The sequence below is a fragment of the Panulirus ornatus genome, chromosome 18, assembly GCF_036320965.1.
Source record: "Panulirus ornatus isolate Po-2019 chromosome 18, ASM3632096v1, whole genome shotgun sequence".
NCBI lineage: Eukaryota > Metazoa > Arthropoda > Malacostraca > Decapoda > Palinuridae > Panulirus > Panulirus ornatus.
This window is the reverse complement of record NC_092241.1, coordinates 27,280,612-27,307,296: the sequence shown is the minus strand read 5'-3', so window position 1 is coordinate 27,307,296 and position 26,685 is coordinate 27,280,612. Positions and strand designations below refer to the sequence as shown.

Here is a 26,685-nt window from a genome sequence, read left to right as displayed (position 1 = left end):
GTACACATCATATAAAAAAGAAATACCAGTAACCTTTACATGTAACCAAAGAGGCACAAACAATGTCAAACTTGGATCTGAAGTGAAGTCTTTATCAGTTCTTTTCTTAAGAGCATTTATGTCGCTGCTTTTAACTGCTCTTATTTTTTGATCGTCCTACATATTAACATTCCTGTTGAAAAAATCGTTTTGTTTCGTGTGGTAAGCTACACACGTACATCAAAACAGCAGCTACCCCCTGCACTCGACCCATCTGTCACTCTAGTCCAGCTTGAATAGGGGCCTTTGACTTATATTTTACGTTGCCTCCAAGTTCGCTGGCCATCAACCCATTAATATATTCCTCCTCCGGCACCAGACTGGATATACATCTCCATCATCAATCTTCTGTTGAGGACAGTTTCAAAGGGCTTCTGTCAGTCCAAGATTACAGCATCCAGCCAACAATTCCTTTTCTCCTACTATGTTACTCACTTTCACATATGAATTAGAGAAATTCGTTGCGTTTTCCGAGGCGTCTTGTATTCAAGTAGTTAATGTCTATCAAGAAATCCTTTACCTGTTTCGTAATCATTTTTTATAGCATCTTTAAGCCGTATTCGGGAGCGATGCTGGTCCTTAGTTTAAGGTTATCTATTGGTTACCTCTTTTATACAGTGGCACAACATTAGCTATCTTCCATATAAGCATTGCCCACGATGAGGGATACTTTAAACATAGATCTTTAGGAATACTTTGATGGTTAACGCAAAAGACTCTTCCCTTTTCTTGGATTTGCTTCAAATTTTGCCTGGGTATTTCTCACCTCCAGGTTTGGTAGTAAAGGTACTCCCAGACTTTCGTGGGTAAACTTACCATGAAACTTTGTATTCAGTTCTTCACATACTATTTCATCTCTGTCATAAACTTTTCCCTCTGAGCTCTCTATTTTACTAGATTAGTCACTTATCATTAATTTGTCCCTTTTCGATCTATAGAACTAATCTAGGATGTTTCATAGACTTAGCAATTATGCTCCATATCTCACTCGTTCCTTCAATCTCGTCCTGATTCATTGATTATTGTCCTCTTTATTTATCGAGTACAAACTCTCTTTTTTGTCTCCTATACCTTTAACACAGTAAGTTCCTGTGATCCCTTGCTATTATGCATATTGTTAAAGCACTTATTCACTCATTTCTGTGATCCCCTCTCTTTTTTCCCACTCTGTTGGTACACACTTCTCTACTCTTCCGTCGCAGTTACTCACTGAACTGTCATAGCAATGTCCCGGTTATGAAATTCAGTGTTCTAACCTGCCTTCTCAAAGGAAATGTTTGAAACTTAACAGAGTCCTTCCTTAAACGTTTTCTGTGCTAGGCCATCTCTACGCCTCTTCCCTTGGACTATTAATCCATGTTGGGTATAAAGTAATCGCTTCCCCAAGTATAGGTCCATAGCTAATGTTGTTAATTGCACCGTTCCTACACATGAAGACTAGATCTTAGTTTTGATAGTATATTTGCCGCTAATTCTCGTGACTTCTGATGCATGTTGCTGCAAAAGTATCGCTTGCATATGCTGTAGGAAATTGAAACTCCTTACGTTTTAGCTTAGTGATCTCTGATAGAAGTAATCAAAATTATTAAAGAATTTGATTATTTTTGTCATCAGGTTACTTTAGACTTTCTTCGTCTGATTCCACGCGTAGTAATGGATACAAACTTGTGGGCAAACGTTTTACATCTAATGAGGCGAGGTACTTTTTCTTCAACAGGATTATTAACATATTGAATGATTTGCCAATGAGAAGAACGGTTGAAAGCGGTATCATTAATACGTTTAAGAATAGACCAAGAGACCTGATGAATGTTTTCCTTGAAGTTCACAACGTACATGATTTGCGTCTCTTTAGTCATATTAACAAACTGCAGGTTATTATTTCTTTAATTAACTGTACGCCTTATAACTTTTACTGCACTCTTCTGTGAATTTTTGATATCTTCCATTATCACAAACAGCCTCGAAAGGATCCACTGGTCTGTTGCTGTTTGAGTTTCTTTGTATTCCAATGAATCATAAAACTTTACCATTTGGTATTCTGTTTGCATTTACCATATCTTTATTTATTGTATTCCATTAATTCACAAATCTTACTCTACGAAAGTACTTCTTCAAATAACTATTAACAAGTGTCTTGCTTAATTTCACGTTAGTTCCTCTAGCTGTTAAATCCCTACATTTTCTGAAGAACTGTTCACTTTTTTTTTTGTTATCAAACTGCTTAAAAAACAAATGTAATCAGCTCACATATAGCTCACAGCTGTCTGGGAAATACAAAAACAAGCAAACATGTTTGTTACCTTTAAGGCTCTGGGCGCTGAAACATCTTACAGTGAACATAATTGGCATAGAAAAAAGGGTTTGTATAATATCTATAAAGATATTCTGCTGTTCCTCTAGAGGGCAAATATAAGGCCTCTAGCCCTTCCCTGAAATTCAGCTTTCTTGATTCTGGTATCATCTTTGTTCCTCTTCTCCTGAATTTCTCTATGAACTCTATGAGAAGCGTATTTTTGGCTGCGTAGGATACGAGCAGCTTCCTTCATACTTCTTTATGCGTGAACCTGACTACATTTGCCAACAGACTGATGTTTTCCTTGACAATCCTCATAAGGTACGATTCCAGCGGCAGGTGTGGGACGTAGTCGACTGTTGTCTCTCTCTCTCCCACACATAGACTCCTGCAGCTTACCTCCTGCTAAATGGTATTCATGTCGAAGCCTTTTTTCGTTGTGACCCATCCTCGTTTCATTATATTTCCTCAAGTTGAACTTCGTCAACTGTGCATCAGGCCAACTTTATAATCTGTTTCAGTCCCCTTGTAAGTTGATGTAATCATCCTTGCTTTTCACTTCTTTCATGAACTTTGTGTGTGTATGTGTGTGTGTGTGTGTGTGTGTGTGTGTGTGTGTGTGTGTGTGTGTGTGTGTGTGTGTGTGTGTGTGTGTGTGTGTGGAGGAAAAATGGACTTTAAGAACATAAGAGAAAGCTCTATGACCTCAAGTTTTAGTTCAGGATACTTACTAAGTCAGTCTTAAAACCTACATTGAACTCTCCAAGTGATTTTGTCAGTACTCTCTCTCTCTCTCTCTCTCTCTCTCTCTCTCTCTCTCTCTCTCTCTCTCTCTCTCTCTCTCTCTCTCTCTCTCTCTCTCTCTCTCTCTCTCTCTCTCTCTCTCTCTCTCTCTCTCTCTCTCTCTCTCTCTCTCTCTCTCTCTCTCTCTCTCTCTCTCTCTCTCTCTCTCTCTCTCTCTCTCTCTCTCTCTCTCTCTCTCTCTCTCTCTCTCTCTCTCTCTCTCTCTCTCTCTCTCTCTCTCTCTCTCTCTCTCTCTCTCTCTCTCTCTCTCTCTCTCTCTCTCTCTCTCTCTCTCTCTCTCTCTCTCTCTCTCTCTCTCTCTCTCTCTCTCTCTCTCTCTCTCTCTCTCTCTCTCTCTCTCTCTCTCTCTCTCTCTCTCTCTCTCTCTCTCTCTCTCTCTCTCTCTCTCTCTCTCTCTCTCTCTCTCTCTCTCTCTCTCTCTCTCTCTCTCTCTCTCTCTCTCTCTCTCTCTCTCTCTCTCTCCTCTCTCTCTCTCTCTCTCTCTCTCTCTCTCTCTCTCTCTCTCTCTCCTCTCTCTCTCTCTCTCTCTCTCTCTCTCTCTCTCTCTCTCTCTCTCTCTCTCTCTCTCTCTCTCTCTCTCCTCTCTCCTCTCTCTCTCCTCCTCTCTCTCTCTCTCTCTCTCTCTCTCTCTCTCTCTCTCTCTCTCTCTCTCTCTCTCTCCCTCTCCTCTCTCTCCCCTCTCTCTCTCTCTCCTCTCTCTCTCTCTCTCTCTCTCTCTCTCTCTCTCTCTCTCTCTCTCTCTCCTCTCTCTCTCTCTCTCTCTCTCTCTCTCTCTCTCCTCTCTCTCCTCTCTCTCCTCTCTCTCTTTCCTCTCTCTCTCTCTCTCTCTCTCTCTCTCTCTCTCTCTCTCTCTCTCTCTCTCTCTCTCTCTCTCTCTCTCTCTCTCTCTCTCTCTCTCTCTCTCATTACTATTTTTTTCCTCCCTCACCATCCAACGCCTCATTCAGATACCATTTGATATATTAGACTCTTCACCTCACAATAGATTAAAGATAAGGGTAACACAACGTAAAGTTTTCCATACCTTGCTCCTGGTGACCACTCGAGTAATCTGACAGGAAGAGAGAGAGAGATGCACCAATAAGAGGGATTGTCACGTAAAATAACATTTTGGACAATACAAAACAAACAAAGTGTCATCTATATGGCTCTTGGTTGCGAAACATCCTGCAATGACCAGAATCAATAAAGATAAGAAAGAACAAAAAAAAAAGAAAGCAGATTAAAAATGAAAATGGGGATATTTTTCCCTTATGAAATAAAAGTGTTAATGATATGAAGCGTTCAAGCTCTTATCCTACGTATCCCAGTTCGTGTTTGTTACATACGGACTGTAACATACCGTTACACGGTATGTTACGGCTGCCACTCTGCCGTACAAGCTCTCATCTCCTGCTCCGCCAGAGGCTGACATGAAACAAGGCGTGTTTAAGAACATCTGACGCCTGGAGACTGCACTCTTTTCTTGTCCAGGTCCGAATGAGTGCAGAGTGGGTCCAATAGTTTTTGTATGTGTACGTGCTGTCCGAGGCCCTGGGAGCAACTCACACACTCCCTCATTATCTGGTACGCTTTCCTGTGGCAGAAGAGGGAGAAGTAAGAGGAAGAGAAGAAAAAAATGTGGAGCAGGTAGCCGAAGAAGAAGGGATAGGACGAATCATACGAAAAGAGAGGGAGAGACAAGGGTAGGTGACGAAAAGGAAAATGGCATGAAAATTGGCGAAGAAGAAAGAATGGAGAAAAGAGAGGTGATTGCATGAGAACTGGGAGGGGTTTTGTGAGAAGTGATCTAGTGGCATGATTATGGATGTGACACAGGGAGATCGGAATTGTGATTGACCGTGTCTATTATGATGACAAAGGAGAAACTATTTCATATTTATCTTAAAATGTCCACTTTAGTCACTATAATTTCTACTGCAAAAACTGCTGCCATTTATATATTCGTTCAAATTGTTTCATAACAAATGGAAAGTGTTCCAGTGGACATATGAATACAAGTGAATGCAAACAACAAGAGACCACTGGGTCCTGACGAGGTTGTTTATAGCTGAGGAAGACAACTGAAATTCTTTAGTTGATATGGCAGGAGAAGAAAGACATACAGAAATTTCAGGAGCAAATAATGTCAGTCGTGGACTTGAATTTAGATATTTATCAAGACAGTGCTTAAACGTATCTATGATACTGCTTTCAATTACTCTAACCGGTAAATCATTCCACATGTAACAGTCGTGCTGAGGAGAAATACCTCATGTCATTCGACGTAAGACATTTGCCCACGGGTTTATATCCATTACTAAACGGGATGTCAGACGAATCATCCTCAAATGGGTCGATGGATTGAGATTATTAGAATCCTTTAAAGATTCTGAATATCAGCGTTAGAACACCTCTTAATCTTCTATATTGTAAGCTATGTAGATCTGCTTCGTTTGGTCAGATCTCTTAGGATTTGTTTGCTAGTCCGGGAATCATGTTGGCAGCTCGCCTCTATACTTTGTCCATTTTCTCTTAAGTCTTTTCTCAGGCGTGGTAACTAGAACTGAATGCAATACTCATAATAGTAAATAGTAAGAATAACTGACCAAGGTTTAATTTCGAAAGCCTTACTTATGTATCCAAGAATTTTGCTCGCCATTTCTACCACTTCTATACACCGCTTACTTGGATTTAGGTCATCAGAGATTATTACACCCAAGTCGTTTTCCCCCGTTACCTTTTTTTTTTTGTAGTACAAGAGAACTCATGTAGCTTGACTTTTTTTTAGTCTTACTACCATTAAGTAAAATTCAGCACTCATGAGTATTAGAATTTATTTGCCACCTGTTAGCTAAGTCCATCAATTCGTTTATGTCAGTTCGAAGATGCAAACGTTTCAGTCTTCGTTATAGCATTATTTCCCAACATAACATCGTCCGCGAATTTAGATATAATGAAGGCCATTATCGTTATCATTAGTATACATGAGAATGAGAATCGGTCTCAAGAATGATTCATGTGGAACACCGCTTATCATGTCTAGCCAGTTAGGGGCTTGGCCAATGATCGCTACTTTATGTTTACGACTAGTAAGCCAATTCATAAATTACTAAGTGTAACTCCTGTATCATATGACTTAACTTTCGTTAATCACCTTTAATGTGGGATTCTATCAAATGCTTTCTGAAAATGTAAAGAGATGACACCAACTGCTTTATCTTTATCTACCATTTTAATCATTTCATGAAAGAAATCAGGCAGATTTGTCAAACATGAGCGACCTCGTAGAAAACCATACTGATCATTTATCAAGTGGTGGGCCTCTCAATGGTTCACAGTCTTACCTCGAATAATGATTTTCAATATACTACCAACTACAGACGTTGAGCTAATAGAACGATAATGTTCAGGAAATGATTTATTACTATTTTTTTTAATTATCGGCAAATTTCTACCTTTTGGCACATTTTCCTTAGCAAGTGACCTATTGAAAGGAGCGGTCAAGAGTTTGACTGTCTCATTATTCACATCTTTCAGTGCTTTGGGATAAAACTTATCTGGTCCTGCTGTTATATTTACTCACATTCCGTTTATAGCTGATAGTATATCTTCATCTTTTATTTCAATATGGTACAACACGTTTTCCCTTCCTTGCAATGGAAACTGAAATTGGAACATGGGTTGCATCTTCAACTGTAAATGAAGATGCAAAAACTAAATCGTTTAAAATCTTTACCATGGCTTCGCTGTCTTGACTCAAGTCACCATTCTCTGAAATCAATGATTAGATAATGAATCAATTACTTTAAACTTAACTACTAAAGTCTTGGAAGTTTCTTTAGCCATTTACAGCAATATAAGCTTCATTCTGATATTTGTTTTGACGTATTAGTCTCATAGCTTCTCTACGCAAAATTAAAGGCAATCCAGTTCCTCGTTCATGTAACTGGTCAGCAGCGGCTCAGACTTCATCACGTTAGAGAATCTTGGCCTCGAATATATTGGCGTAAGCTCTGGTGACCAGCTGATACCTTCACGGTCCAGCCCATGACTGTACTTGAGAACCGACCACACACGTGCCTCGTCTTGATTCTTCGTCATTATTAACTCCAGTTGACTTGCTTTCATGTCGGTTGTGTGATTCTTGTACAAAGACTTTGGTGCATTTCCGGTTGTCATTATATTCATTAGATTTTACATGATTAGTGTTTACGCATCCCACATTTTGTATTTCTGCTGGTAGATAAAAACTCCAAGTATGGTAAAAGCTTTTAAGAACTCACAGCAGATGTGTGAATCCTAGTATCGAAGCCAGAGGAAATATTTTCACATTTTTATCGTAATATTTTAGACTATAATCACCAGTCCAGGTGTTGTGATCCATACTAACCTCCGCTATAAAGAAAACGCCAATATTTCTTCACCAGTTAGAAAGTAAAGCTCGGACCAGAATCAACTCGCCAGAAGTACCTCATTTGAAGTTTTACAACCTACATCATACTGGTGCGCGTGATGATACTTCCCACAGTTTACGTGGCTCTCGCAGCGTGTCGTTAGGTTTACCACCAAGCACTGGACGTTCCTGCGTGCTTGGACAGACTATGTCGCTTCACATCATTGTGCCCTCGCACTACAGTCAAATCATATTCGTAGGACGTAATTACATTTCTACTGTTCCCTTTAAGTCTTCTTTCGGTTGGCGAGGTACATAACCTGGGTCCCTGTTGCTCTCTCCTGATATTTCTGCATTGGATTTCAATGGTCGGTAGCGCACTTGCCCCCACCCGCTCGTTCCTGATGCTTCTCCACCAACGGTCCTCCTCGCCACACTCAACCAGTCTGGTTAAAGCCCGCCAGAGCCACCTGCTTCACGGTCGCTTATTATCTATCTCTTTTTTTTTTTCCACCGGGAACAAATGGCTTTCAAACTGCGCACATTACACAATCAACGAGCATCCCACCTGACGGTACCTGGCTATTTACGCTCTCGCATCGTCCACACTCAAATGGCAGAAGCACGTACGTACTTCCCCCATGGACGGTAGAGGCAACTGGTCGAGGAGGAGGGGCAAACGCTATTTTATACAGAGAATCCGCAGGCATCTCATCTCATGGTACATGGGAATCTTGGTCATGAGAAGGAGTGGGAACAAGACGATGGAAAACGAGAAAAGGTGAAGAAGAACTGCTGTCGACGCATAAACTAATGCAAGACTGTAGGTTTAACATGTAAAACCAAGGTAGTGTTGGTGAATGATTGACAAATGAAGATCTAAACGTATATGGAAGACTCCTAATGGCCCAAGGGCAGTGAGAACGTACATACATGATTTGAAAAATAATCTTAACTGAAAGAGACTTAAGTGTTCAAGCTTCTTCTAATGGGGGTCATAACTTGACATTAACGACCCTAGTGAACCTGGTACTCGATGGATCTAGATCCTAAATAACCAACTAGCCTAACTGATGGTCTGAGGAAGATGGTATCCAGAGGTGAATTACACATGGGAGTGGCAAGAGGTATGATGCATGGGCTTGAGGTGAGACAAGTGGGGTGGCACAGGAGCAGATGTGGAGTAGAGGAACAGAGGCGTTACACAGGTAAGACAGGTGGAGGAAGGAGGAAGAGCAGCTCTCTGGTGATGCATTGGATGTATTACGTACGTTGAATGTATGAAGAATGGTATAGGGATATAGAGGGCGAGTGTAGGACCTATACGGATAAGTTTGGTGAAGAATGGCTCAGTTATCATCATTATTACTATTACTATTATTATCATTATTATTATCATCATTATTATTATTATTATTATTATCATTATTACAATTATTATTATCATTATCATTATCATTTTTATTATTATCATCATTATTATTATCATTATTATTATTATTATTATCATTATTATTATTATTATTATTATTATTATTATTATTATTATTACTATTGTTATTATTGTTATCATTATTATTCTTATTCTTATCATTATCATTATTGTCATTATTATCATTATCATTATTGTTATTATTATTATCATTATTATCATTGATCATTATCATTATTACTAATATCGTTTTCATAATTCAGAGCGATGTGGCATTTGAGGGGGAGGACGTGAACCCGCATTCACTGGACTTCCTCCTCTACTGACTGACCTCCTCCTTGATCCTGTAGGAGTAATGTGGTGACGGATGTCAGAGCACCACACAAGGAAGGATTCTGTAACGACAACAGTGTTCTCCCACGCCATACCATCATTTTCTTCTACTTTCTTAGTTTTCTAATGGAACTTTAATGAGGTAAGGAACAGAAGTTGATGTGTCTCAGGGAATAGAACCATTACAACAGTGCTATTGTAATTTCCTGTTATCTTTGGACAATTTCATCAACTAACATATCTTTACGTCGTTTATTTCCCGTAAGAAATGAAATTCATTCCTCCAGCAGTTACACGCCGCTGTCCAGGACATGAATTTCCCCTTGCTTGTCAGAAAAAGTTCACTATTTAAAGCAACAGGAACATTATTTCTCTTGATTTTTGGGGTGAGCGAGACTGTTTAGTTGAAAATGAAGCAATCTCTTGTGCCTGGTGATCTGTAATGATAAAACTTGACAGCAATGTTCACGACTGTGTCACCACTCAAGTCTAGGGCATGTATGCACTCTCTGACTCAGGCTGTCAGGTAGCATGAAAGCAGTTACCTGAGGAACTTTTAGGAAGTGTATTATTAGAAGTACAGAAAACACACTTTATTCAGTCAAAACAATGAAAGTGAAATAGCTACGTAGGTGCGGGAGTGTAACACACATGTTAACGAAGGTATGACACACGATTTTACTAGTAACCGTCCTCAGACCCTTTGTGTACCACCAGCGGTACCGGCAACGCACCTTGAATAATGCTGAGTTAGAGGATCCAAGACCCTTGTCCTTTGCTTGTGGAAGATTCGAACAATTAATACTTCAGTCTTTGCTCAAGGAACATATACGCTTAGAACAATGGAAAGATGGTAAAGTTTGGCTTTAAAAAATCATACAAACAGAGGTAATATGAATGTACCAGTCTGATTTCAATCTAAAATGTAATCAGAAATACATGTGAATACTTACTTCAAAGCATTTAGCCAAAACCTACTATTTCTATCGGTACGCAACACATCACAGTATGAGATTCTCTGGCATCTTTATATGGTCAGTTTTTATATCAATTGAGATTATAGTCAGTCGGGAGCGGGGTTATATTCAGCCTCTTTCTGTTTTTATTCCTTAGTGGTTGATAACTGTTCAGTGAGACCACATACTTGAAAAGTTTGAACTTTATATATCTCTACGTTTTTAAACGTCCTTGCTTCTATATCTGCGTTATTATTGTTCTCTGCATTTATAGTCCTTGGATTTTGTTTCGCGCGTGTAACTCAGAGAAGGTTAGGTTCAGATTTCCTTAAGTTTTATAGATGTGGATGTCCTTCTGTTTTTATTTCTTTCAAGGACCCTGCGAATATTTTCTCCTTATGTGCTTAAAGTTCGTCACTCTAAGGAGTAATGCAGTTCGATCCTGCGATCGTTTCACACCAAATAGTGAGACAGATTGGGAAGCGCTTTTCGTTCGTCTCATAAGTGAAATCGAATATAAAGATGAAGATACCGCTCCCTAGATGTAAATGTCTTAAGTTCCTCTGCGACCTTCCTCTGTATTTAGGAAGGGGAGGTTCCTGCACGGGTCTCCGTCTGAGGACCGCGACCACAAACAGGCCATCACTGACAAAAGAGTGGTAACGGGATACGAGAATGGCCTTCGACGTGAGGACCTTGGCCACTCACAGGTCACCTCGAGAAAGGAACGTCAAAAGGATTCTCAGCAACTACTTATCTGAAGGCAGACCAAACCCTATATTGATTTACTGCTGTACATGATATTTGCAAGATATGTCTTAGTTCGCCTCGAACACTTCTGTTTAATAGCTCACAATCTTCATTTTCTCCGCCTCGAAAATCAGAAATGATTCTTTTTTTTTCACGTGAGATAACACAAAAGATTGCCTGATTGTTCATGGATATACACACTGCCACTGTGCGCGTGTCCTAATTCCTACATCCCTCCCACTCCGTCTCTCTCTCCCGCTACTCGAAGACATGCCGTTCTCGTAAACATGTTCATCGTAGATACTAACGGTATCTGGACACCGCTCAGCACCAGACATAAGTACACGTCTATGACCATAGTTCAGGGTTGCAACATCTCACATCCCGATTTATACTTAGGGAACGGCGATGATTGGCTTATCGTACCGAACATCATAACAAGATTCCAGAGCAGAATAGAGTTAATGTTTTACATTCGTTTACTGATTTTTGATGTGCATTATCAACTTCATGATCGAGAAAGTATTGTAATCAAAGTGTCTATCACCGATAGACAGCACCTGGTGGTAACGTGGAACCGAAGGAGCGAATTCGCTGTGAACTATTTTCACCATAAGCACTTCTGTCGTTAAGGATCATCGCCTTGCTGCTGCATTCAGACAACCCTCCCCTGCTTGTATTTATTGCTGCAGATAAGCTGGCGGAGGGGGAAAAAAAACGACTTCGCGCATGATCGCGACACGTCGATGATGGGTTCTTGCTGATACTAATTCGATACTGCACGAGCGATCGTTCAGTGTGAACTAATTAAATTTCCTGAAGAAAGAAACAGCAAATCTTCACTGTTTGCTGCTGTTCGCAACGTCAGATTATGACAGGGGGCGGCGGCAGGTGTTCGGGTAGACGATGATAATGGAGTAAGATACCACCAGTGGCCAGGTATGGAATCCGTCTCTTCAAACGGGTGAATTTGATTGCGCATCGTGATGACCAGGTACAGGACCCCGCCCGGCCGCCGGCCATAGCCCGCTCGTATGAACATTATCTTGAAGGCATGAGGGGGGGAAAAAAAATAGGGGTAAAGTCTGTTTGACTATTCGAGAGATCATGATCTCTCGTTAACCAGGACTCATAGATTGGTGTACGTTTTGGCTCTGATGACCTGACACGACCTGCGACCTCTTGGAGCTTTCGTATTCACAGAACATAAGAATGTTTTAAAGTGTACACGAAAAGTGGTGTTGTTGAGCGTGTGACCTATGAGAGCGGTCGAGTCCACACACTTTCCTGGCGCTCAGTCATACACACACAGACACACAGACGCACACACACACACACACACACACACACACACACACACACACACACACACACACACACACACACACTACACACACACACACACACACATTTGCCAATTTTAGCGCAAGAACTGTTTGTGTATTCCACTCCCGTCGCGTCTGGTCTCCTTGGCATTATCTGCATCTCAGACAGATGTTACTCCGGTGGGTAGTTATGAAAGACACATTCTTGAGTGGTCAGGCATGGATTGTTCTTACACCCGGCTGCGAGGTTCATGACCGAAAAGGAGAGAGCCGCAAGCCGCATGATGGACCTTCACAGCCACTCATCATCTCGTTAGTCGCGGGTGGTCCACTCGTCAGACGCACGCTAACTGATTCTCCTACAGCGTACAGATGAGAGGTTACCGTATGATGATGGGGGGGTTCGTCAGGCTGTGGGCGTGTCGGGAACAATATGGGAACGGGAGAGGGTCGTTCTCCGATGGCACATTACGGTACACACAGCAGGACATCATGATCACTGTGCATCATCTAACAAATCACTCCTGCATTAGGATCTCTGCATCAAGATATGCTACTGTAAATGGTGGGATTTTACAAGTGATATCAAAATCATTTCGTTCCCAACCATGTGCGTGATAATTGCTTACGGACGAGGTGGTGGGGTGGGTGGATGTACGTGAACAGAGATCGTGCATGAACCTGGTAGTCAGACACTTGCTCACCTGAGAGACGAATATATCCGGGGAGTCTGAAATTACCTTCAGTGATTTGGTACATCCAATGCTACACTTGGAAATGGACGTTGTGTAATCACGTACACTATATTTTTTCTCCCCTCCCATTACTCTGTCCTTGCCAACTTCCTGCTGTATGAGAAGGTATTTAAAGACGCTTTAGTGTAGTCGTGGTAGTTACGTCTCGTGTGGTGAGTATTCTACAGATCTTTACGTGGTTTTCCTCTGATATAATGATCTCGATACATAAGATCCACGTGATTATTTAGTTCTATCTACATCATATTGACGTCAAAGGTGCAGGATGTGTAGAGGGCTGCGACAGAGGGATAGGTATAGTGAACATGACGGTGCTATAGGCCAGCGTAGCTATGAGCGCCTCTCGTTAGCGACAGAGACGGGGGAAAAAAAAAGAAAACGAAAGGGTATCTTATTCGCACACTCGCTTCTACTTTGGCGCTCTCGTTAGCGACAGAGACGGGGGAAAAAAACGAAAGCATATCTTATTCGCACACTCGCTCCTACTTTACTCCTACTACGAACATGTTTCGGTTCAAATCTGATTTCGTCGCAAAAAAAAAAACACTTCTTGATGTCATTTTCCGGCATCACCTAAGCGCTTTTATTGTTACACCATCTTATCACCATATCTTGACATCCTACATTAACACCTCTTTCCATCGTCCAACCCCCACCCCCTCCACATCTCATATATTTATAAAACTCCAAGATCTAGATTTTCATATATCTGAAGTGGTCTACGTCACTCTGAGTTTGCTTTTAAAAGATATATCAGATAGACTGAGAGCGTTGTATCCTTGTGTGATATACTTTAGAAAACTGTAGTCAAAGAAAATTGAAGCAATGAATGCGATATGGTATTTTCAGTCATGATTCCTGTCTTATGCTGATATATTCATTTTCTATCTGCAACATGAAAAGACTATGAGCAGTGCAGGTCTTCGATGCAACACCAAAAACAGGTCTTCAACGCTTGACCAAACGCAGGTCCTCGACGCAAGGCCAAAAGTATAGGCCGTCGATGCAAAACCTAGAGCAGGTTTATCGAAACAGTAAAACACACTAGGTCTGTTCTGATGGATGAATCCACAAAGAAATAATACTCTGAGCAGCTCACCAGAGTCTCTTTCCACACTCCTGCCTCCATTATATATACTCCTACTCCCTTCACCCAGGAAGCATCTATTAAGCCCTCCTCATGGACACACCCTGAGGCAAAATCTTGCAATTGATGGTGTGATAAGTAGGTGGTTTTGTTATTGGACTCTGGTTCCTTTAGTCAGTTTTGCAGAAAGTTTCATATTAAGTCCTGTGTAGAAATGACTTAATCTGTAGATCAGCATTGATATCTAAGGGCAATTTGAAACTATTTTCTTCATTATTTCGTTGGAAACGAGGTCTATCGTGAGCGAAAATGCTGATAAAAGTAATTGATTTTAGTAAACTGCAGTCACACTCTAGGCCGGACCTTAAATGAAGTGTAAAATGCGGTTAATGAAAAGGAAAAAGAAGCGACAAGGAAAATATTTACGAATTTGGAAGGAAGCGAAAGACCCGTCTTTCAAAATGTGCCGGGTCATGGTTATTGGGAAATACATAAGAGGGTAGTGAGTTCCAGAGCTTTGAAGTGTAGGGAAAGAAACATTTATGAAAATGGCTGCCCCATCCTTGAGTTGTCAGAGGCCAAACATTAATCGTGTGACGCAGCAGCTTGCCGAGTGTTGCGTGGTCTAGTTAATGGTGGAGGAACACAAGAAACCAGCTCTTGGAAGCAAAAACCAAAATAGTACCTGTGCTAGAGGGGAAGTGAACCAACATTGCGACGTAAGGCAAGTGGGTTAACTTTTGGTGTTAGCCTGGGTGAGCTGGTAAGTCTGACGACTTTCGACTCATCCCTGTCAAGCAAGGATGCAGAGCTAGAACCATCCTAGATGTGAGAGAATTGCTCTATACAAGGACGGATCAATCCTTTGTATATGTGGGGCAACTATTCAGAAAATAATTCATTTGGGCGTCTAAACATAAGTCCCAGTTTCTGATTGGCAGACTTAGCTATTTCTGTCAAGAAGTTTTCAAGATAGTGTGGATGTTACAGTAATACCAAGTACGTTCACTAAGTCAAGAGGTTGAATTACAGAGCCGTAAAAGGAGAGAGAAAAATATTGAGGAATTTTTGATAGAGAAATGGGCAGAAACTGGGTTTCGGAAGCATTAAACTTAACCAGGTTTCGTCTATCCAACTGAGATATCCTGTCTAAGTCTGTGGCTATGAAGAAAATTGTGTCGAGACGAGATACAGATCGAGTGAGAAAAGGAGCACATTTGAAGAATGTAAAAGAATGAGGTTGAATCGTCAGCATTTAAGTGCATTTGCTTATCGTTGATAAGAAGGAGGAGGAAGAGTGTATGTGACAGGACAGAATCTTAAGGGACACCCCTGATGATAAAGAGGGAGTGGCTGATCCATCGACAGCCACGGAACTAGATTGGCCAGAGAATAAAGTGAGGGAGGGAAACTCAGAGAAGAGAGCTTTATAATGATGAAAAAATGAAGGACTAATAATAGATAAAAAAATCTTAATGTCTATAAAGAATATCAAAACACATCCACTAAAAACTAAGGACATCAGATAGGCTTAGTTGATAGATAACACAAAGCTTCTACGTTTTGCATCAGTCAAAGTGCATGATCACCAATGGGAACTGAAAATAGAATTTTTCTGCATGACTCAGGAAACGTCAGCAAGATAGAATCTCAATTCACTCTTCAAGATAAGTTGGATATAATCCCTATTCATACTTCAAGAGTAGTCTGAAATACATGAAAACAAAACGCATAGGGATGAATTAGGGAAATTTTTTTGTGGCAGGTTCGCGGGTGGCGAGGTTGGTGGAGTCATGAAACTGTGAGTTATGAGGCAGGGTCTGTCTATGTGGGATGGGTTGGAGAACATGACAGGCTCCACAAGGCAAAGGGGAGAAAGTAAGAGCAGTATGACAGTGGCTGAAAATTTAACATAACGAAACTTCCTGTGTGATAGTTGAAGGATTAAGTGATAGCCCTGATTATATATGGTGTATCACCTTCTGTCATAGATTTTCCCCTGACATTAACCATCGCTTTCATGTTTCACTTCTGGCATATCTTCCAATTTCCCTCCCCATTGTAAGGGAGATAACGTGATGCTCTCTCGCATTCCTTCTTTCTTCCTGTTTATTTGATCTCTGTAACTGTAGTCCAACTGCAGTCTGATCTTTTCTTTCATAGCATAGCGACCTACACTTGACAAGCGTGTACCTCCTTTCAATACGTCCACAGTTTTTTTTTTTTCTTTTTTGGGTGTGCATGTAATAATTCTTCATTGGAATTTTAGGAGCCCATAGTTCATTACTTGCGAAGTACTTTTTAAATCTTCGTGGGATGTAAGAGGTTTCAACTCTCTAAAATACAATCGGAAGATCTTTACCGAAGCTCGTAAAAGTGAGCATTTGTTTGCTTTATATGTTTGAACGCCCACCATCACGCGTAAGAAACAGTTCATAGCATCTGAAGATTCTGCGTTTTTGTACTGACCATCATGTAATACTTCAAATCTCTTATCTTGCTGATCAATCATCATTTCAACTCTAACCCAAGCCACTCCTTCACTGAAGCTTTTTGGGCATACAAGCTACTTCTCCAAACTTACTCACTTCGACTACATCTTTCATACGTTCGTCAGTAAAACTCACCACCGGCTTTCTCGTTAGCCTTTACCAAGTTACGATAAGATAATATAGCGATAGTGCTCAGAGTGAATTAAAAGCATTTTCACTTGAATGCTCTTAAAATGATTCTTTCAACTTGACATTCTGTAAACCAATTTTGATTTTAAGAGATGAATAACGTCCAAGAAATTATATGACCTTGAACTTTCACAAAAGGACAATCAGAACAGTCCTCCTTTCCATTTACTTCAGGAAACACCTTGGCGAGAACGGAACAAAAGCAGACCATTGATAATGACATACTCAAGTGACATTATAATCAAGGTAATTATCTACTAGAAGTAAGGTGAGCACTTTCATAGATTTTCAAGCACAATTTTTCATTGTTTTACAAGTCAACACCACGTTTTCCCTTCGTCTTCATTAAACTTTCCATTTTTGAGTAACCAACTGGCTAAAAGCATATCCAATTTAGAGTCAAATTATGAGTGTTCTACTATTGGCAACAAATCGTTAGATATAATTTTCGTTGATATTCGTAAGATCATATCACCAAGTCTATTGATTGATTATCCCAATATTGTAACCTCGTCTTTGACATTTTTTTTTAATGTTCATAAAGACTCAAACCACAGCAGGTGGACGTACAGATACAATACTTCAAAACTGACCCAGATCATAAAAGTATTCTCCTAGATTCTTCTGTTGGATCCTCCTCGGGATTTTCTTTGAGACAAAATATATAGGATCAACATGACATGGAAATATGAACCTTCTACTGCTAAGTAATGCTTACAGATCCAGCATAAATATATTCCATGGTTACTCTTCATCAATATGTGTAATAGGATCAATCTGGATGAATGAAATGGTTTAAAGAGTCGAGGACAAGTACACAAGTATATGCATATTACTTCGATACATTTTGAAATACGATGATGAATACCAAGTGAAACTTATTCTCAAGGCGAATCGGGATTTCGTGTATACAGCACAACCCCCACACTGTCAACAACGGTAGAACACTGATGTATCACACGTCATGGACTATGCCCAGAATTACTTCTGTCTCCATTCTTAATCACTGGCTATTTATATTTGTGCTCCTTAAAAACGACTTCTAACACTGAACGTCTTCAAAAGTTCCCCCGTACATTTCTTTTGTAATTGCCAGTGCTAGGCTTCGAACAGGTCATCGGCAGCTTTCTTGTGTTCTGATATGTGATTCAGACATCTGGTTCACTTGAAGAGTGTAGACAAGCACCACATTAGACAAATGCTCATCAAGGAAGAATTTATGATGGCGTTGATGCCATCATGAATGATGAATCATTTGACAATTGTTTGTTAAGATGATCGAGTACCTTTAGTTACCAGGTCAAACTTGTATCAGTGCCTCGCACGAATTTCAGTATATGAATTAAAACTGGGGGAAAAAAAAAGAGATTCGTCGAATGACATCTGAATGAAACTGAAGACTTGGTCAAGTACATTATCCAACTCCTTCTGATTACGATGATGACGTTATCTTGCCATCAGCTCTGTTGGTCCTTCTCTCGAGCTCATCCTCTGCTTACCGACATCTAAGGGAAATTCTCGGTACGTTCGTGTGACTCTGCTTAACCAGGTATTGGCGCGTGTGCGAGAATAATGACCTTCGATGCACATCCAATATATATATGAATTATTTCAAATATATCAGAGGTTATAACAGTGTGAATGGCTGGAACCTTTTCCCACATGATCTACGACTGTGGGTATCAACACGTAAGCAACTATCATCACAATAGTGTCCTAATATTCCTGTACAACATGATTATACCCACTCTAGCAATTTGCATTTCCACTATCTACTAAGACGTACGCTCCTCACATAAAACAGTGTTATATTCTTCAACACTCTTGTACAACCTGCACCACATCACCGAGTTACAACCAGCAATTTCATAGATAGATAATGGATAAAACTAATCACTTGGACCCGAGACTGCTCTCTTGTCACTAGCTTTCGCTTCAGAAATAAAGAGTCATAACTTGAGTTCCTCTTCGACAGAGAAGAGCATCAACTTTTTAGGAGCTCTGGGTCAATTCCTGACGATTCGCTGGCACCACAACTTTAGCCAGAAAGTTATGATGAGCAGCGCCATTTCACAAGTTCAGATTCATAACCATTCTTATTCCCGACATCAATCTAGCAAGAAAAAAACTTAGGTATTTCTTAATGCTAACGTTAAATCTGGCATTCAGGTCACTAATATGGCTGGGAGTTTATGGTCTCTCTCTCTCCTCTCTCTCTCGAGATATTTCTCCAAGTTTTTATTTATCCACAAAACAGCAGTGACTGGTCTGTTGGAAAGCGTTTAATGTCTTCCCTAACCTTAGGTGGAGAACTGATGACGAGGTGGTGGTGTGCATCACAGCGGGGATTTGATAGGGTGGATTTTGACAGGGGGGAGGTTCAGTCCACGTCAGAGTCGACTCCTGAGTAGTCTGTGATTATGCCAGGGGGAAAAAAAGTAGACAAGTGGAAGGAGGTGAAGATATAGGTAGGTGAAATTAGATGGAGCGATGAAGGGTCCTGTTGGAGATAATGGGAAGATAATGGTCATGTGGTTATATCGTTAGGAGTGAGGAGAAGACAGGAATGGATTAAGAATTCAAATAGATTTCCTTTACAAGGTAAATGAAAAGAAGATTAGATGTCAGTCACATATGATCTCTAATTCGCTGCTGAAGAGTTTAAAAAAGGATGATCGTTGTGGAGCTAAAGGCCACTCGGAGTTGAATTCGTAAATCAAAGACAAGCAGTAAAGAAAAGACTAATTGCCCTTACTGAAATTTTTTAGGTTGTTATCGCCATAGCAATATTGGAGGTGAGATATCTGTGTCTGGGAGTGATGATATTTCAAACCACATCAAAATAAGACGAGAAGAAATGCTTCCCTTGCCCCGAACCCTGAAGATATGAACCTCATATTGTGAGACATTCTTGTCATCTTTGATAAGGCTAAAGCTAATAATCCAGATTCCGCTCGCATATCATTCTATCCTACTTGTAAGAAGCGTTCCTCAGTCCATCTCACGTAACCACAGAGCAGATGTACTAACAGTAAGTTCAACAGCTGATGATAACCTTTTCGTTGGAGAGATGTCTGGATTTGATTTCTTGCAAAAGAAGTTAAACGTGAGACGTAGGAGAAAATCAGTTTCTTGCTACAGTCCCAGAAAAATAGTTTGAAAAGTAACTCAGTAGCCCAGCCATCAGCTGTATCCTTTTTTTTTTTTTGTTAGCTCCTTTTCTCACATTTATCCTTTCATTCTCCCCTCCGACCAAAGCTTGCGAAACAGAATGGTAAAGTAAAAAGAAAGAAAGAACGGTATAGAGAGAAGGACGGAGGGTGGTAGAGAGGGCGTTGATAAATGACCGATGGGGAAAAAGTACTTCAACTTACCTCAGATTATGTGTAAGGTAAACAATCAAAAGATACATTGAAACTACTCTCATTGTATCATTACTAAGAGCTTGCTATGATCCATATAGGAAATGCTTAGTATCATCAGTACAAGCGTAGCTGTTGCTAGCATCATCATTTTTTCTGCCCTGAATCCAGCGAGCTTACGTCATCGTGGGGTTTTGCCATTGACGCCTTTCCTTTCGGTATATCAGAAATTCAACAGTCTACCAAATTCCATTTACCACTTCTCTCATCGCCGCTGCATATAGCAGAATGATGGTGGTGATGGCGAGCAACGGTACCCTGTACATCTGGTTTCATCTTTATAGATGGTGAAGACTCTCGCTTTCCTCCAGCGTATGTCTGTCACCATCGCAGAAGGTGGAGGAGCGGTATTGAGTTTCGTTATCCTCGTATACCTGTCCCCTTCCACAGATAAGAGGTGGGGAGCCTTAAAAGCCCCCAACACTGGTTTCACAGGCGAAGGAGTTGGAGAGTACGATGGCGAGAAGTGTCAGCCTCCAAATCTAGTCATACCAACTTCGGTGCTGAGTCTAATTTCTCTCCAACACTATTCTCACCATCGCAGAGGCTGCAGGAGTGGAGGCGAGCTTTGTCACCCTCCAACACTCGTCTGACGATCAAAGGAGACGTGTGAATGGTGCTGAGTCTTAAATCACTCTACCACTGGCCTCAGAACCTGTTGGTAATGCGGTAGTGGCGAGCGTGGCGCCACTAATCTCACGATCGCAAGAGACAGATGATAGATGAATCACTCCAGCTACGACCCTGGTCTCATCATCACAGGAAGAGGAGGTCTTGCTGTGAGTTTAGCCACACTCCACCGGGTGAGTGTACAGTGATTTCCCTCTCGCTGTTGAATGTTTAGCCGACCTAAATGGTTGTAATCCCACCGATTATGATCTTGTAGGAGGAAGATCGAAGCACTTGATGAGAGGACAAATTCTCCCATAGCATTTGCTTACAATGCTATCTTACGTTATGAAGTGAATGTAAAACACAGCAACTCTCATGCTTGTGTGAAATTACTGTAGAGAAAACTCATTCTTCCTGTGTTACGATCTTGCGCCATGCTGGAACTTCCGCGGTGTGTGAGCTTATAACACTCACGCCTCCATCAGCAAGATCTGACACAAAAGACTCAAGCTGAGTGAATCTACGATACAGTTACCCTTGATCAGAGGCGCATTAGCGCAATCAATCTTTATTTTTCTTATTGCCACAAGCCTAAGGAAGGCTTGCAATGTTTCTCTGAACACGAGCATGCATTTTCAGTGTTTCGGACCTATATCGAAATGCGTTGGAGAGTACATGGTATTGGAAATGTGCTCCGTAATGTCGACATGAGGGCCAGATCATTGGAGCAATGAGATGTAACTCTTCAGGTTTCTGTTGCTGTTAAAGTGGGGTGAAGTAAAAGTTATCCAACCACGGTCTCCTTGTAACCTGCCCAGTGGTCACATAAATCTGTCCAGTGGGTTGTTATTGTCTCTGGTGAGACACCAAGTAACCAACACGTCTTGTCTGCCGGGCTACCCCAGAGCACCGACACAATGATGTGACCTTTAGATGGCTCTTGGCTGCCTGGTCGCTGTCTTTACCCTCGCAAAATCAAGCCCAACCTCATTCACACCTGACCTCCAGCGGCTGATGTCACTTCATGAATGCCATCTAATTCTAAAGTCTTGTAGGAATGAGTTTCTTTAAGGCAGTAAATCTTGGAGGAACTCACGTTTACAGGCTGGTCATAATGTAAAACATAACACCCAAGGAATTAGAACGCGTCATGCGATTGGATACTGAGCCTTCAGTACCTAATCACTCACCCAGACACACTCCAAATTGTCTGTAAAGATAATCTTGATAATCTCTAGCATTTAGTAATATTACTCAAAGTTCTTCAAAGAGCTTCCTTTGAAACACTGAAGAGGGGAGAATAGAGGAATGTGTCTTTGAACCGTAAAGCACATTAAGGAAGAATTGATGTCCCACTTTAGTTCTACTAGTAACATTAAACAACGATGTCGACATTTGTATCACGTAGAGGTGGTGTCTGGTCAGTGATGATCGATTGATGACAGAAACCGAGAGGGATCCTGACGTAACCAGGGAACCGGCCTTTTTCGAGATCCAGTTTAGGTGACAGACACAAAACATAAGCGTAAAATCCATGGACGGTACACCGGATAATTCATCCACCACAAACAGAGGATTGGGAAGTGTTACTCTTAGCTCCTAGTTAGGGAAAATGTTCCATTAAATAATTCTTCAACATGGACGGAAAAAAAAGGTTTAATCAGCTGCATAGCCTGAAGTGTGACGGGCCAGTCAGTCCTTGAGAGACGACATTCTGTGATCCCTTGATCACAAGATCTGGGTATTTACACCATCACTGATGATGTCAGGCAACATATATGGCGTAATACCTGAGATTCTACTGAATCGTATCAGCACCTTCAATATGAACCAAGTATTGCTTGTCACACTTATGAGGAGGAAACTAATGGTACGAAGTGGTGTACCGAAGCTACAAAAGTGAAATATGCCATCATGTTCCTGCTCAACATGAAGAAAGACGGAGGCGAAATCTTCCCATTCGCCATATAATAATAAGTACTACTGCGTTCACCATCCTCTCAGTCTCTGAAATTGCTCGCGACCCTAAATGACCAGGGTGAGATTATAGGTACGTATGTGCTATACATGACTTAAGGCTTACCTTAATATGGAGAGTCATCCACGAAAAAGATTGTTGCTAAGCTAGAGGTGAGCAGCCGCGTTATTGTTATCAATTGCTAAACCAAACAGAAGGAAAGATACAAAGTAGACCAAAGGTGCACACGAACGTTCCAAGTGCTTCGTTGAAATGGACAAGAATTTATCTAAATCTTCTCAGAATCTTAAGATTCTATCCTCACATGCTGATGGAGTGATCTTCTTATGTTGTATCAAATGTAACCGTGACATTACGACCAAAAAACTAATCTAATCATTATCTAGACGATCAATTGAATCTAGACGCTCATTAATTAGCTTTGCCCGGTCGAAGGGCGAGAAATGGCCGGGGGCTAAAGTTAGATATCTTAGGTTTGAATAAACAATGGATTTTTGTGATGGCTGACTGTAGATTGTAAAGTGCATTTCATAGGATGATGCACATTATGCCACAAATTATGCCCAAACACCAAGGTGACAGTAGTTAGTGTTTGGGCAGTTATGAATTCACTGGCAATTATGAATTCAAAATTGCATAATTTCATGAAATGTAACTGAAAAGGAATCATTCTCTAGATTTTGAAGAGAACGAAGTAACCAGATCTCTCTACTTGTACACAAATGTTTCATTTTAGACTTCTTTACTGCCATGATGAGTTATTAACTTCGATGAAACTTTACTATATGAAGCTACAAATGTAGGGTGTAGGCACATGTTTGGAAACCAAGATCTACTGACTATTGAACTTGATCAAATATTACATACTGACAGAACGGTAATCCAACAGTGTGAAACGGGACCTGAGTGATGTAGCACTTTGACCTCCACTACCAGAGCCTGAATAGAACCCTCAGTGGCCTGAGTTAATGTTAAATTAGGCTAGTTTTGAGACGTGAGGAAGTCTCCACTTGGTTATAAATAAAGCAAGAAAATTTACTGATACTGAGAGGTTATAAGCATATAATGACGATTAAGAAAAACATTATTAAGACATGCACAAGGCAAGGAAGACTTAAGGACTGAGAGATAAAGTGCATCAATGTATTTGAGTTTCATGTTCCATCCCACATCAAGCCGGGATTTTCTTAGCATTGAAGTTAAGAGTTACGCACACAAGTCATGAGCCTTTTCTTTTGTTACTGCCACCTTTCCTTGCCATCTTACAAATGCCAAAGCAAATTCTATGGAAGTTTCTATAATTCAGAGAATCAGAATGAACGACTGTGTGAAATGGTGCAGAAAGAGAGAGAGAGAGAGAGAGAGAGAGAGAGAGGGAGAGAGAGAGAGAGAGAGAGAGAGAGAGAGATCAATAAAATGGTTGACTAGGGTGGGAATACTCACGTTTTTTCTTGGCGTCCTCTGGGCTGGGCTGCTGCATGATGGTTTGAGTGTCGGGGGATGGAGGCGATGGAGTATCCATGGTAATCATGAAGAGCGCTTCCTCTGCCACGGTTACAGTAGGAACAACATTGGGGCAAGGGCGGACGTGAGGGGCCCGCTACACGTGGCTCTCCGGACACTGCTGGATTAGGGGCCGGTCAGAGTGGCAGCCCAAGAGACACCGTAGTCCAGCTTAGCGAGTAGTACTACTGACGGTGGGGGTTTACCTGAGATGACGCTGACGCAGGTAGATGACCCAGTCATGAATCCTTGGCTGGATAAACGGCTAATGGCGGTGCAGCAGGAAACCTCTGTTGGCCATGCAGCTGCACACTCAACACCTGCAAGAACAATGAGCACATCCGTATCAATCACCGCTGGCGTACGATGGGACACAGATGCACGAGCATAAGAGCCCAACCGAAAAGCAGAATAACATCTACTACTTTGAATCTGACATAATACATTCGACAGGTACTGATGATCGTAGGCCTAGATTATCCTAAAAGACCATGATTGGGATTCTAACTACCATTTCCTATGTTTCCTTCCACAGGGAGGGATACGTATTGTTCTGCTTATGTTTCTTACGATCATACTTATTTCTTCAACAACCAGCAACTCAGCACCATTCCTTCATTACTGGACTTTCCCCTTTACACATTCTTTTCTCTTTTTTTTTTATGTTAGCTGAGACGGCTATCCCTGGGGATAGGAGAGAAAGAATACTTCCCACGTATTCCCTGCGTGTCGTAGAAGGCGACTAAAAGGGAAGGGAGCGGGGGGCTGGAAATCCTCCCCTCTCATTTTTTTCTTATTTTTCCAAAAGAAGGACAGAGAAGGGGGCCAGGTGAGGATATTCCCTCAAAGGACCAGTCCTCTGTTCTTGGCGCTACCTCGCTAATGCGGGAAGTGGCGAATAGTATAAATATATATATATATATATATATATATATATATATATATATATATATATATATATATATATATATATATATATATATATATATACTCTTCATGTCAAGAAAGCTGTGTGGAAAAAGTCTATGACATGTGGGTTGAAGAGAAAACCATTAAATCTTCATTATAAGCCACATACCTGGGAGTGAACCTGGTTATTGCCACAGCGTCTTTAACAAGCTAACATCTCTGAGTGCGAGGGACCTGCATTTTCCCAAGGGTACAAAAAGTGAATTTCAAGAGGCTGGGTCCTCTCGACGAGCCGTGCCGAAGCTCGAGGCCATGAATAAGCGAATGGCCTACGAGAACATCTCATGCACAGACTGAATTAAAGACTGCCGCTACGGAGGCAGGATCCCACAATGTACGCATGGAGCTTACTGCAGAGACATGTATAGTTTGTTGAATACTGTTTGAGGGAATCCACGCCAGCATTCTATGTGTGTTACTTTGTATAGCACCTCTTCTCCCTTCTTCTTTATTGACCTAGTCATCAAACTTTGTTTTTCCTACCTTCATCTTACACAGTTTTCATCTGAGCAGACTGACATAGCAGCATGGTCGACAACTTCACACCACACCACTTATGTGTTTTGTCTCTCAGCTAAAGTACACACCGGAGTGTGTGTGTCAAGGGAAGTGGTATAAGGGATGGTGTGAGAAGAGACGTTGGTCTCCCCAAGATGAAACATCTTCAGTACGGAAAGTGAAACAGATAAGGAAAACACCCATGTAAGAGAGGAATGAGTTCATGATTCACCTCACCACTAAAGCAGGAGAGTGAGAGTGTGTGATTTGAAGGGGTAGATGTACCTCACCCGTCCCATGGAACTGGATGCGGGTTTAATGATGATCGATGGAGGGAGTTAAGAGGAATTCAGGTTAACTGATCTTCTTATCCAGGGTCTAAGAATGTAGGGGAAAAAAAAATACCTTACCGTAACATATCATAAAAGTCAAGATTACGAGCCTTGATGTAATTTTCCTGTAAGACCAGATAATATGTAGTGGTGGACATGATCAATATGCTGGGTGCAGCAGAATATCTCTGTCGTTACTGCTTCAATTTTGAGTGACTATATATATATATATATATATATATATATATATATATATATATATATATATATATATATATATATATATATATATATATATATATATATATATATATATCATATATATATCATATATATATATATATATATATATATATATATATATATATATATATATATATATATATATATATATATATATATATGAAAACGATGGAGCCAAATTTCATAACCATCGGATTTTCGTCCTCATGTACAGAAAAGTCTGCCTCCCAGCATGCAAACTGGTCAGCAAGCGAGATGACAGCTCCTGTGATATTCTGTGTTTAGAAATAGAAGT

At 40.8% G+C, this 26,685-nt stretch overlaps 1 protein-coding gene across 2 annotated transcripts in view; it reads right to left on the bottom strand.

Moving 5' to 3' along the window:
* Positions 1 to 24,646, bottom strand: part of LOC139755013 (paired box protein Pax-2a-like) — an 81,885-nt gene extending 57,239 nt beyond the window's left edge. For both annotated transcript variants that reach the window (XM_071672925.1, XM_071672924.1), the window contains exons 1-2: positions 24,289 to 24,646; positions 4,164 to 4,190 (exon numbers count right to left, since the gene is read on the bottom strand). In XM_071672925.1, the coding sequence (XP_071529026.1) occupies positions 4,164 to 4,190; positions 24,289 to 24,376 (115 nt within the window). In that variant the 5' untranslated portion in view covers positions 24,377 to 24,646. The remainder of the gene's footprint in view (positions 1 to 4,163; positions 4,191 to 24,288) is intronic.
* Between the last annotated feature and the right edge of the window lie 2,039 nt (positions 24,647 to 26,685).